The sequence below is a fragment of the Rattus norvegicus genome, chromosome 1 (assembly GCF_021556685.1).
Source record: "Rattus norvegicus strain SHRSP/BbbUtx chromosome 1, alternate assembly SHRSP_T2T, whole genome shotgun sequence".
Classification (NCBI taxonomy): Eukaryota; Metazoa; Chordata; class Mammalia; order Rodentia; family Muridae; genus Rattus; species Rattus norvegicus.
In genome coordinates, this window is record NC_141534.1 from 233,806,015 (window position 1) to 233,818,494 (window position 12,480).

The 12,480-nt window shown below is 45.5% G+C and overlaps 1 protein-coding gene across 2 annotated transcripts in view; it reads right to left on the reverse strand.

Moving 5' to 3' along the window:
• The window catches only part of Mamdc2 (MAM domain containing 2), a 152,478-nt gene extending 142,205 nt beyond the window's left edge, over nt 1-10,273 (reverse strand). The window contains exons 1-2 of one of the 2 annotated variants that reach the window (XR_015627734.1): nt 9,909-10,273; nt 9,455-9,568 (exon numbers count right to left, since the gene is read on the reverse strand). Coding sequence is in view for 1 of the 2 variants with exons in the window: in NM_001100696.1 (NP_001094166.1) it covers nt 9,455-9,568; nt 9,909-9,942 (148 nt within the window). In the remaining variant the exon portion in view is untranslated. 2 annotated transcript variants of the gene reach the window in all.
• Nucleotides 10,274-12,480: the final 2,207 nt, after the last annotated feature.

The following is a 12,480-nucleotide window of genomic DNA, read 5'->3' on the forward strand; positions in this document are numbered from 1 at the left end:
ACGTAGGCCATCACTGGGTCTTATAACTGTGGTTTGCCAATGAAACATATGATCTCCAACCGAACATAAATAACACTGCAGGAGGGTCTCAGGACTAATCACAAGTTCCTTATTAATCTGTGTCAGCACTGTAGTCTGTGATTTTTGCCTTGTTCCTCAGTATCCTGATATATACTCAAAGGTTAGGCCAAAACTCCTGATTATCCTGGAGGTAAGAAAAGGGTTGTCTCTTCTTACACCAGCTCTGCCAGACCCAGGCGCTTGGTATGTAGGAGGTGAGAGAATCTCTCCGTAGGCAAAACCAGAGCAGACTTTAGAAGTTTCAATTACTAGAGACCCCCACTTGGATCGTTCCCAAGAAGCCTAGAAGATATAATGTCCTTTCCTATCTTAAATATGATGTTCTTCTTGAATTTGTTCCAAATCTTAGTGCCACCTTCCCAGACTAGAAATCTGAGGGCTGCTTTCCTTGACACATTCCTGGATCCAAGGACATCTAGCATGCCATGTGAATCCCCTTTGTAGTATAGTACTCATTTCTCCTCTCAGACAGAACTCCCCAGCTCCAGTCATCCTTGTATCACCTCCCACACCACTGAGCAGTCCTCAGGTAGTGTCCCTGTTTTAAGGTCCCACTACATAGCTACTGAACACAGAGGTCCAGGTGTGGAGTAACCAATGTCTAGTGGGAAAATCATAGAAATAGTTCTTCTAGAAATAGCTTGTATCTCTTTATTTCCATTCAAATTTCTCTAGAAAGCTTATTGGTGTCAGGAGCTAACTGATTCCTGTCGAACTAGTTCCCCTTTGTCTTCCTTAAATGGCCACCTTTGTCATTGTCCCTGTTTTGATGGCCATCCATCAAAACAAGCGCTACTGACATTTCAAACTTGAACTCCTTAGAAATGCCATTTCCAATACTCTTTGGTCAGAAACTGCTTCTCAGAGCCAGCAGGAGTGCTCTCAAGCCCTCACTGTGGTTGTTCATGATGGCGGAGGGTCAAGGCAATTAGGAAGCCTTGGTGGAGACTAACCCAAGAGCTATTTGTCCACTGACATACCACAGCCAAGGCATGGGTGAGTTAAGCTGGATGCTACTTCAACGTTACATCTGTAAATTACAGTGTGAGCCTCTAAAGTCTTTGAAGTCATTCAGTAGGAAAGGTTACTAAACACAACCAAAACCTCTTTCACTACACGGAAAACTTTTGAGGGCTTTTATTTTTCTTTCTACTCTCAGAAGGACATTAGAGATTATTAGGTTCAGGGTGTTTGTTAATGCTGTATACTCCTCATCAGGCCTCTGATGGGGTGAATGGGTAGAGGCTCCAATAGGAGCTACTAATAAGAATTGACAGGATGTAAAGAGGAGAGCTCTGTGTAAAGGGAGGGAAAGGAAATGTCCCATTCTTCTGGGTGGCTTGTGGAGTGTTTTATGAGTAACTGGGATCTAAAGCATCTGTAGCATCTGTATCAGTCACCTTTTCGGTATTATAATAAAATGCCAGAGGCAACTAGATTTATATACTAAAAAGAAGAGAGTTTTGACGTTTCTGAAGGTTCAAGACCAAGATCAGGTAGCCTTATTCACGTGACTTTTTGATATACCATGGTGGGAGGACATAGAAGAGCAAAACAGACATATCTGGAACTGACACCACAAGAGAAAGGACAGACTAGGGCCTATAGTCTTGTCCTAGGATGAGTATCCAGCACTTAAGAACTTCTCATATTCTGAAGCACTCCCCAGTTCTATACATTAGGGGCCAAGCCCTTTAACACGTAGACCCTTCAGTTGGCATAATTAAGTAATTAAGCCATAATCAAGTTATGGCAGCATTTAAGGTATGCGGGAGTAGGACTAGGGGAGAGAAAGGCAGGTGCAGAGAATAGGACAAACAGACATAGACAAAGAGGATAAGGATGTGTTAAAAGTGCACTAGGGATCAGTAGGAAGAAAAGGATTGACAGGTAAGTAACTGGAAGCAGAACGTGAGGCTATGACTACCAAGCTAGGGAGTTTAGGGACACATGGTAGCCACTAACAGTTTCCTAACAGAGATGGTGTCTCTACTGTACCTGAAGGGGCTGTGGAGTGGCAGTCATTCTCATGATCCATTATGAGCCACAGATGCACATTAGTCTGTCAGTCTGTCAGTGAGCCAGCCAGTCAGCTTATTTAACAATGTGAAACCTGGGTCCAGTTTCTGGCCCAATAAATGAGAATCCACTGGAGTAGGAACTAGACATGACTACTTGAAAAGAAATGCTTAGGTGCTGTCCAGCCAGCGTTGAGAGTGAACGTCTAGGTGAACTCAGCAGGGAATGAGACATTCGGGACAGACATTTCAGACACACTTAAGTTTCTTGCCCTTAAATAACTTCTTCGTACCTTACTAGCAACATAGTCTTCAGTATGCATCAGTATGCATCAGGAGTTGATAGACAGACACTCAAACACATCAAGTCTGCAGACTGGAGTGAATGCATTTTGGTGATATACTTGATTGGGTTAGCGTATGAAAAAAATGAGGAAGAGTATTAGAAAAATTTGACAGGTGTGAAAATCAGGGTCATTCATCTGGAATATCTCATTACCAGCTGTCTCTACTTACTGAAATGCTCCAACCTTTATGAGCATAGCTGACTCTCACTCAAACTCTTGACTCTCAAGTTTGCTACAAAACAAACTTGTTATGGAAATAGGGCCAGGCTTTGGGTAACCTAATAAAAGAAACACTGGCATTTTAAGACCCAAGAATTAGGACTTTGGAACTTGAGAGGTAGCTCAGTGGTTAAGGACACTGGCTGCTCTTCAGATCACCTGGCTTTGATTCCAAGCACCCACATGGCAGCTCACAACCATCTGTAACTCCAGTGCCAGAGGACCTGAAGCCCTCTTTTGGCCATGGGATCTGCATCTACACGGTGCACAGACATACATGCAGACAAACATTCATGCATATAAAATTAAAATAAAACTAAATAAATCCTTACCAAGACTCCCTCCCCCTCTTTCTTCAACTGCCCCCAACCCCGCCTCCTTCTGCTTTTGTTGAGATAAAACTTCACTCCTGGAACTTGTGCTACTGCCCAGGCAAGTTTTAAATTCTTGATCTCTAAGCTCCTTGTGATAAGATAAACCATTACACCCAGAGCTTTTGTAAATATCATATTTTTAAATTCTGTAACACACACGTTACAAAACACAGTCACTGTATAAAAAACTCGAGGATGAGGACAGGAAACCAAGCATAAAGTCCCACCACAGCATCCTGTGACCTGGGCTGACCTTCATAATAAGAGAGAGAAAATAATTCTAAAAATCCCAAGACATTTCTGGAGAAGAGGCTCTGGATCCAGAGAACACCTCCCTAGTCAACATTCTAATCTGAGGGGAAGAACTCAGCCAGGACATTGGTGTGGAGAGTGGCTGGCCATACTGACAGCCTCTATCCCATATAAGCCAGCCAGGCAGAAGCTGTCAAGGCTAAATCCCAAGATCAGGAAGGACATCTCCTAAACAGACTGAAAGACGGGAAGGCCAAGGTTAGAGGCCTGATGGGAGCTACGAGGTGAGTCTCAGTACCTTCACCACCAAGCAACTGAGCGAGGCCGTAGCTCTGTGAGATAAACAACAGAGAACAGGACCGGGTGGGAGGAAGCATAAGGACAGAGAGCTAATGATGTAATGAAAAAAAATTGTGAGCTGCTGAATGAGACGACAGACTAAGTGGGAGACACCACCTCATTTCATCACACACATGCATATATCTTCCAGGCACACAGATGTTAGACAAAGCTCAGGAAGGCTTAACACACAAGAAATGGTAAGAAAGTTAACCCCCTGGCTGTAAGGAAGAGCAAATGGCAAAGCTAAAAACAAAACACAGTTACAGTGGTTACAGCGTCCTTCACATCCCCCATACCCAGCAGCTGTATTGGAAGGCTCAATCAGAAGAAGGGATGTTGATCTACACTGTGTATAATCTTGCTGAGATAAAATCTGGTATTTTGTGTGAGGATCAAGTTATGTGAATCATACAGTTGTCCCTATGTCTTAGCGTGTCAGTGTGAATAATCTTCACAAAAATCGTATAAGGCAGGTGTTTTTATTACTCCTAGTTTGTTTTTATTTTATTTTATGTGTTGGTATTTTGCTAGCATGTCTGTCTGTGCACCACATGTGTGTGCAGAGCTTATAGAGGCCAGAAGGGGGCATCCGATCTCCTGGAATTACAGTTATAGATAGTTGTGAATTGCCATGTGGGAGCTGGGAATTGAACCCAGAGACTAAAAACGTATTCAGTGCTCTTAGCCACTGAACCATCTCTCCAGCTCCTTCATAGCTCTTATGAGGCCTACACACACACACACACACACACACACACACACACACACACACACACACACACTAACCATGACTTCTGTGCAGAGTAGTTTTGTGTCTACTTGACCCAAGCTAAAGTCATCTGAGAGGAGGAGAACCTCAATTAAGAAAATGCCTTTATAGTGACAGGGTACAGACAAGCCTGTGGGGCATTTTCTTAATTAGTGATTGATGTGGGAGAGCCCAGCCCACTGTGGGTGGTTCCATCCCTGGGCTGGTGGTGCTGGGTTCTATAGCAGGCTGAGCAAGCCACTAAGAAGTATCCCTCCATGGCCTCTGTCTCAGCTCCTGCCTCCAGACTCCTGCTTTGCTTGAGTTCCTGTCCTGACTTCCTCTAGTAATGAACTACGATCAGGAGGTATAAACCAAATGAACCCTTTCCTTCCCAAGTTGCTCTTGGTTATGGTGTTCGGTCATGGCGGCCATAGAAGCCCTAAGTAAGACAACTACATTTGAAGGAACAGTACCAGGTTCTAACACAAGCTGGCCATCTAGGCTTCTAACAACTTGTTCGAGCTGTTATCTTATGATAAGGAACTGACTTTGAAGGTGAAGGAAAAACAGTAGAACATGAAAAAAAAGCACAATGGAATTTTCATGGTCAGATGCTCAATTCATCCATTCAACTATGTATTGAGTTCCAACTATGGGCCAAGCTCTTTCCTCTATACTGAAGACGGCAGATGGCATGCGGGTCTTGCAAACTGGAGGAAAAAATATATATGTGCTTATATGGCATCAAATCTAGTTCTCTGTGGGTTTGATGGGCCTCAAACACTACATTTGGGAATCTTTGCCTTTCCACATGTTAAACATACAACTGGATCTCTGATGAAGTGTTACCAATAGTGTGAGACTTGGAAGCCAGAGCTCAGTGGCAAGAGGCTGTTTACCAGATAGGGAAAGAAAAATGGTATTGAGCAGGTGAGACAGTTTCCTGCCCCAGGGTTGCCACGGAACTTGTACCCAACTGAGTGTCAGCCTATCTAGCCTATAGGGTGAAAAGCAGATAGCCTGAATTGGACAACTTCTGAGGTCCAGCTCTTATGCAGAGACTGAGCAGTGCCCAAGCTGCTCAGGCCCAGAGCACACAGTCATGCTCAAATGGGCAGCAGGAGCATCGGGGTAACTTCAAAGAGCTGCATCTGAGGAAGCAGGAACAGCTTAGCCAAATTTCTGCAGTCATTATCTTTTTGAGAAGCACCTACGGAACATTCTAGACTCGTTCTGGGTTTCAGCCTCTATCCAGCAGGGGTGTGGGTGAGTGGAGTTTCTGAGGGGAAAGATCCACAAAACAGTCAGCAGAGGTAACACAGGACCAGTGGGGACAAGAGCTTCCTTAACAACTTGGTAATGAATGCCTCAGTCAGATGCTACTGAGGCCTTCCAAGGTTGGCGCAGTAAAAGAAAGAATGACTTCCTCTTCTGTAAAGTCTCTTTGGGATCCTTGCCAGACTTCAGGTCCAGTTGTGTCTCAGGAAGAATCAGGCAGGACTTATTTTTATTACTAATAGCTGGCATATGATTGTGTGCAGAACTGAAAATTCAGATGGCCAATAGGGAGTGTCCTTAAACGATATGGACAGAGTTTGGGTATAGAAAAGGGGTATCAGTAAGAGATGCATGCACGTGGTTACAATGAGATAACAGTACACCCTACCATGTCCCCATCTTGCCCCTGGTTATTCTTTTTTAGCTTCTATATTGTCATTCACACTGAGGAATAAAAGACACACATCTGTTTCTTGTATTGGGAAATTTCTCTCTCCTTGGACACTATCAAAGATGCATCTACGATGCGTCTCGTAAATGTGTGTGTGTGTGTGTGTATGTGTGTGTGTGTGTGTGTGTGTGTGTGTGTTTGTGTGTGTTTACCTTTAACCAGAATCGTCCCCACATCTACCTTCTCCCAAGTAAGAAAATAGTACATACATTTAGTTAGTTTGTTTTTTTCACCAGCGTTCAGCTAATAGCTTTTTAGACAGGGAAGGTTAAGATACTAAGTCAAAACTGAGAGCAAAGCCCACTCAGTTACTAATTTGAATTGCGATGAGGCCAACTGTCTGGTCTCTAAGGATCCTCAACCCAACAGCTTCTGCGTTTACAGCTGTCAGGGGGAAGTTGAAAGGGGCAGTCTCAATTTTGGCTGAGGATTGTTGCTCTAAAGGGATCCAATAGTCTCGGAATGATGAATGAGTAAAGGTGATTTTGTTAAAGATAAATGAATGCAGAAGTTTTTGTAGTTTAAAATGTGTCTCTTATTTTCTAATATTGAATTCAAACCTTAGATTTCAGACCAAGTTCTAGTTTGAGTTTGACATAATGTCACCTATTTTGCTAAGTAGGAAAATTTATATGTATATTGTGTGTGTGTGTGTGTGTGTGTGTGTGTGTGTGTGTGTTTTCACACACTGACTATAAACCAGGTACTCAAAAAATGTGTAGAAACCTAGCACTCAGATAAACCAAGAAATGGGCCTCACACAGTTTCGCATAGCAGGGGAGTGATTCTGTGGCTTAGGGTACTTGTCAACTGTTCCTAGACCTTCCTGTAGGAAATTCTAATTTACAAATTGATTTCTGGAATTCACTCTCCACTGGGCATTGGCATTGCTTGTTCCACTGTAGTTAACCTAGTGACCAAGGACACATAGGAAGCTCTATTTGTGTTGCAGAGACTTGTGGGTAAAAGTCTGTGACGTTCACAGATCTCTTGGTGAATGCAGCCCACAGAAGTGTCGGAAGTGTTGGAAGTGTCTGGAATCTGTTTCAAAGGGTTTCTGCAATAAAGCTTTCAAATAGCTTCCCAAATTTTAACCGGGCACAATTTTATTGTTTTAATTTCCCAATCTAGAGGAAGGGGAATTCTCAGTGATCACCTTGTAGAAGGCAAGTACAGCAGCTGGTACACATCTGCCTTGTTGTCCCAGAGTCTGAAATAGGCAGTTGTGTCTGAATTTCAGCCTTTGAGACTTGGGTCTGTAGAATCAAGCCCAACTTCCCTGAAGTCCTCGAGACAGGATAAATTACTGTCCTCCAGCCAAGTCAGTGGTCCAGCCAGAAAGTACTGGCTACATGAAAGAGAGTAGGAGAGCCACAGTGCATTTATTATGTGATTAAACTATAATCACCTTTTCCTATAAGCATCTCCCTGTTTTCCCTGGAGGGGGCTGTTTAACGGTCACATTGGTGTAGAGGTGCCAGCTCTGTGCCGTGCTTCCTAACCGCCTGGGAGGCCCTAGTGCTCAGCAGGCAACAGCATGCTCACCCAGGATTTTGGATAGGAGGCGATTTTGATCTGACAGGAGGCCATAGAGAGCCCTTAAGGACTCAGAATCCTGGTTGCAAGAGATATAGCCATTCCTTTTTTTCTAGGGCCACAGCATCTTGAGACAAATTAATTTAGGGCACAAGATTTAGAGGGCTGTTTGCTCTTAGGTGAGTCACTTATTTTGATCCTGGTCTCTCTCTTGGGGCTAGTGATGTACATATGGATAGAGGGGTGTCTGTAGGGGGGTTTGGTGTGTGTGTGTGTGTGTGTGTGTGTGTGCATACTGTGGTAGTCTGGGATTCTCACAGTGCAGTTTCCAGACCAGTAGAAACAGCAATAGTCCCAGTATCTTGGAACTTGTGAGAACTTCTCAGGCCCCAATCCAGACCACTGAATGACTCTCAAGAAGGGATAGGAAACTGTTGGAACATGCTCGCCGGGTTATCCTGATGCTTTCTCAAAGAAATTCTGAGAAACCTTGCAAACTAGAGAATAAGGCTCCCAAAGCCACGGCCATAGCATAGGCAGAGCCATCCTTCAAAATGTTTCAAACCCAATCAGAACAGAGAGTAGAATGGGGGGAGGGGTGGACAAACTTAAAGCCACCGCAAGTCAGGGAGCCCTTAAATAATAGGCTCATCTTTCTCACATAAAACCTAAATAAACTGCACCTGTTTCAAAGGGTTTCTGCAATAAAGCTTTTCAAATAGCTTACCAAGACCTGGTAAGTGTTGGAGACAAAGACCATTATTGACTTAGTGCCTTCCTGATTCTTTCCTTAGCTGTGGTTCAGTATTGGTCACTCGGTTAACCACGTGACTAGTTGAAGGCTCTGATTCTTATACTGAATGCTATTAGCAGCCACCTGTGCAAGTCAGGGAAGCTCCCATAGGCAAGTTTCACAAAGAAACGGGCAGGAAGAACTGTGGTAACAGACCCTACATCCTAAGCAAGGGTCCAGTTCCAGGGAGCCAGGCTGGATGACATGAATTCGAGGATGCCTGAGTTGGGAGAAAGGTTAGCCTGCTTCCTTTATATAGCAGTCTGTCTTTTAAAGGAGTTTACCCTAAGCCCAAATAAAATGGTCCAGAGTAACAAGTTTCAAAATGATGGTGACAAGGGCTGAGAAAGGAGAGAAACACCTTGTTACTGGAATGTTTTTTTACTGTAACAGTAAAGGGTAAGAAGACACATTACAGACTCCTTTTCATTTAAACTTTGTCACCGGAACTCCAGCGGTGCAGAATAATGTGATGGTGATCAGTTGGCCTTAGTCCAGTAGCTTCAGGCACTCCGTGATGGAGTTAACTCTTTTGTCCAGTGCCGAATTAGATACTGGACAGGAAAAGATGAATCACAGGTAAAATGCTGTGGGGTGGACCTAAGTGGGAGGTCTTAGCACGGAGGATGCTCACAACAGTGTGGAAACATTTTTGCAAAGCTTCCTATGAGCTAGTCCCATTGACATTCTCAGCTCAGGCAAGTGGCCCCTAAGGACTAGCAAGGCTGTCAGCCTGCAGGGGGCACAAGGCTAGGGGTTAGCAGAATCCCCCTTTGTCCTTTACAATACGGTGTGCTAGGGGGAGGAGCGCATGCTCAGAGCCAGGTACACAACTGTCTCTCCCGGTGGTTTCCCTGGCCACTTTCTGCCCCAGGAGTTGGAAGGAGGCTTCATGACTCACACTTTTCCTCCCAAAGGGAAGTAACTCCAAGATAACTTTACTTCCGGGGGTTGGGGAAAACAAGACGTGAAGAAAGTTCACCAGGAGCACCGTTCTACGGAGTCCTCTTACCTTCCTCGTTTAGAATCCAAGGCAGAAACGCAAACACCGAGTCAAAGCCACATGTGCCTTCTTCAAAGGCACAGGAGCCAGCGGGCAGGTCCAGGGCATTGGCAAGCAGCAAGGCTGAGGGCACAAAGGGACTTTCAGTTTGGGTTTCTGCCTGGCAGTATTGCACCACCCCTGGGGACTACCTGGTGAAGTTTGGGGAGTCATGTGGGAAGAAGAGAGAGAAGGATGCATGACCTCCCTCAACACTTCTGGGACACCCCTCTGCGCAACTCCACCCCCACCCCCATCTTGACCAGGCTTGACCAGGGACAGAGCAGGGAGTTTAGTGGCTGAGAATGATCCAGAAGAGCCGTTGGATGGCCAAGCAGACACCGAGAGTCTCACCCTGACAGCTCAAGTGGGAGCGAGTTTCCAGGATGCTCGCCCTCCCTGGGGTCTCCCGGTTGGTTCTTACCTTGCACTACTAGCAGGACTCCCACTAGCAGCATAGTAGAACTTCAGGCAGGAGGACCCGCGAGGGCTGCTGGCTGCTGGCTCGCTGAGGCCCGCTGCTCCAGGGAAGGGAGGGTGCTAGGCAAGGAGCTGGGGACCTGCTAGAGATGCCACAGGCTGCTCAAATTCGTCCGAGGAGCTGCAAGCCAAGGCGCCTGTGTGCAGAGCGCGCTGCACAGGGCTGCAGCGCCCGGCCACTCGTAGCCCAGTTGGGCCAGGGACGACCGCCGGACTGAACAGGGAGGAGACAACTGCACACTTGAGAAGGGCCAGCCACCACTTGGGGAAGAGGAGAGGTCAGCAAGCCGTGCCTTCGTCCAAATTTTTAAAGCTGGGGACCAGACCTCTTGCATACACTTGGAAGGGGCAGTCCCTCTGCTGGGTTGCGACCAGAGGCTCCTGCCCCGCCCATCCGTGGTGGGAAACAGCTTATTTCAGGGGACAGCCTTCCCTGCCTGTAGCTTGTAAATCTCTCGGGGAGGGGGGTGACCCTAATTTTAACCACCTTTCCTCAGAATGGAAAGGAATGGAATTCTCTTAGGGCTTTCTAGAGAAAATTTTGGATATGGTGGGCGTGGGATAAGTTTTAATTCTCAGAGCGTTCAGAACTAATGACCTAGTGTTGCTAACCCTGGAATAGTACCTCCCCCTCACCCCTTTAGCCAGAAGAATGTCTGGCATGCTTGGTGTTCAGCATTCCCTGGTCCAGTGAAATTGAGGGGGGGGGGCATTCCTCTTCTGCAAACGGCTATTATAATGGAAGCGGTCACTTCCCTGAGATGAAATAGTTAAAAGTAAATTCACTTTTTCTGCTTCGTAATCCTCTTTGTAAGCCTGTGCGGGCATTTCTGTGACTAGAGTAGGTTTGCCTTTAATCTCCTGAAGAGGTTCATGCTTGAGTCCCTGATCCAGTACTCCTGGGGTGGGACTCCTGATTCTGTACATTTCTAATCAATTTCCAGCTGAGGTTGGCCTGGACCCATTTTCTGAAGCTCTGCTCACTGCCTTCAGCTTGACCTCTCAAACTTGTTTTCCCTACCTTCCACAGCAGCTGTCTTGTTGGGTCTAGATGCCCCTTTTCCCTGACCCATGACACTGGAGTGACTAAAGCTGTCCCTTAACCTTCTGCTTTCCTTTCTGACCACTCCCCCTGGTACTTTATGGGGTCCCTCAAATTTAGGTATAAAGCACAGGCTGATGACTTTCCAATGCCATCCTAGCTGGGGAGCCTCAGCAGCTGCAGGCTTCTGTGTCACTGTCACCTGACTATTTCCACATGGATGCTTGCAGGTTGTCATGTACTTAACAGGTCTCTAGGAGAATGGTTCTCGCTGTCAAGCTTCCTCTTCTCCGTCTTGGTTAAGTTATTTCCCAGTTGCTGGCGACAGGCGAACTTGAGGGTTTGGAGTCTTGTCATCTCTTCCCAAGACAATGCCAAATCTTGCCTGCTCCAGCTGACAGACATCACACCAGGTACCCACCTGCTCCATGTTCTCACCCAGGCCCTGCTTGGTCCCTGCTGGCATTTTTATTGCCCTGGGATACCACAGTGGCCTCATCCTGATCTTTTCATCTCTATGCCTTGCCCACCACACTTCCTTCTAACTGGAGTTATTAGGGCTTCCCTTCAATATAGAAATAGGGCCAGGCCACTCTTTGCTCAAGAACCAACAATTTCCCACATCATTTATCAAAACCCAAATTCCTCACAAAGACCTGTTATATCTCACCAAACTTCTTCTTATCTCCTTGTTGTCAGCCCTCAACGCTTGGTTTGCTGCTGTCCTGCCAAACAGTCCGGCTGTGTCCTCACAGAATGTTACACTAGCCATCTTCACTGTTCAAAATGCTCTTCCCCGCAGATGGCTTGCTGCCCCATTAGGTCGTCTCCTGGTGTCACTTTAGTAGTGGAAAATCCAATAACCACCTCCTTAATTTGAAAAAAAGTGTTTGGGATTCGTCTTTGAAGTTGACATATTTTCATTAGTTTTCCGTAAGTCATGGCTCAAAGGATCAGAAACTTGTTTAGTGTATGTTACTTACTGTGTTTATATACATCCCCTCAGGTAGGAAAGAAAAACGAACATTTATTATATATACACTATTACAGAGATTTTATAGAGATAATCTCACTTGCTCTTCATAAGAGATTGGTATGTTGTTATTATAGTTTAGATCCACAATGCTTCTGAAAGACCCTTGTGTTAAAAGGTCATTCCCCAACCTGGTGCCGTGAGGCTATATGGAAGATAATTAAGAAGTGGGGGCCTTCTGGGAGGTCCTCAAGTTGTTGGTATGTGCTCTTAGAGGGATGGTGAGTCCTCAGCTTGTTCCTCTTTCTCTCTTCAAAATCTTGGCCATAACTTCAACAGTTTTGTTCTGGCATGTGTTCCCTACCATGGCTTGAGCGGAAACCTCCTAGACTGTAAGCCTGAAGAAACCTTTCCTTTTAATAAGTTGATCATTTCAGGTATTTGCTGCACTAGTAGCAAGTTGAGCAATGAGCCCCCATTTAATGGATGGGTAAACTGAGG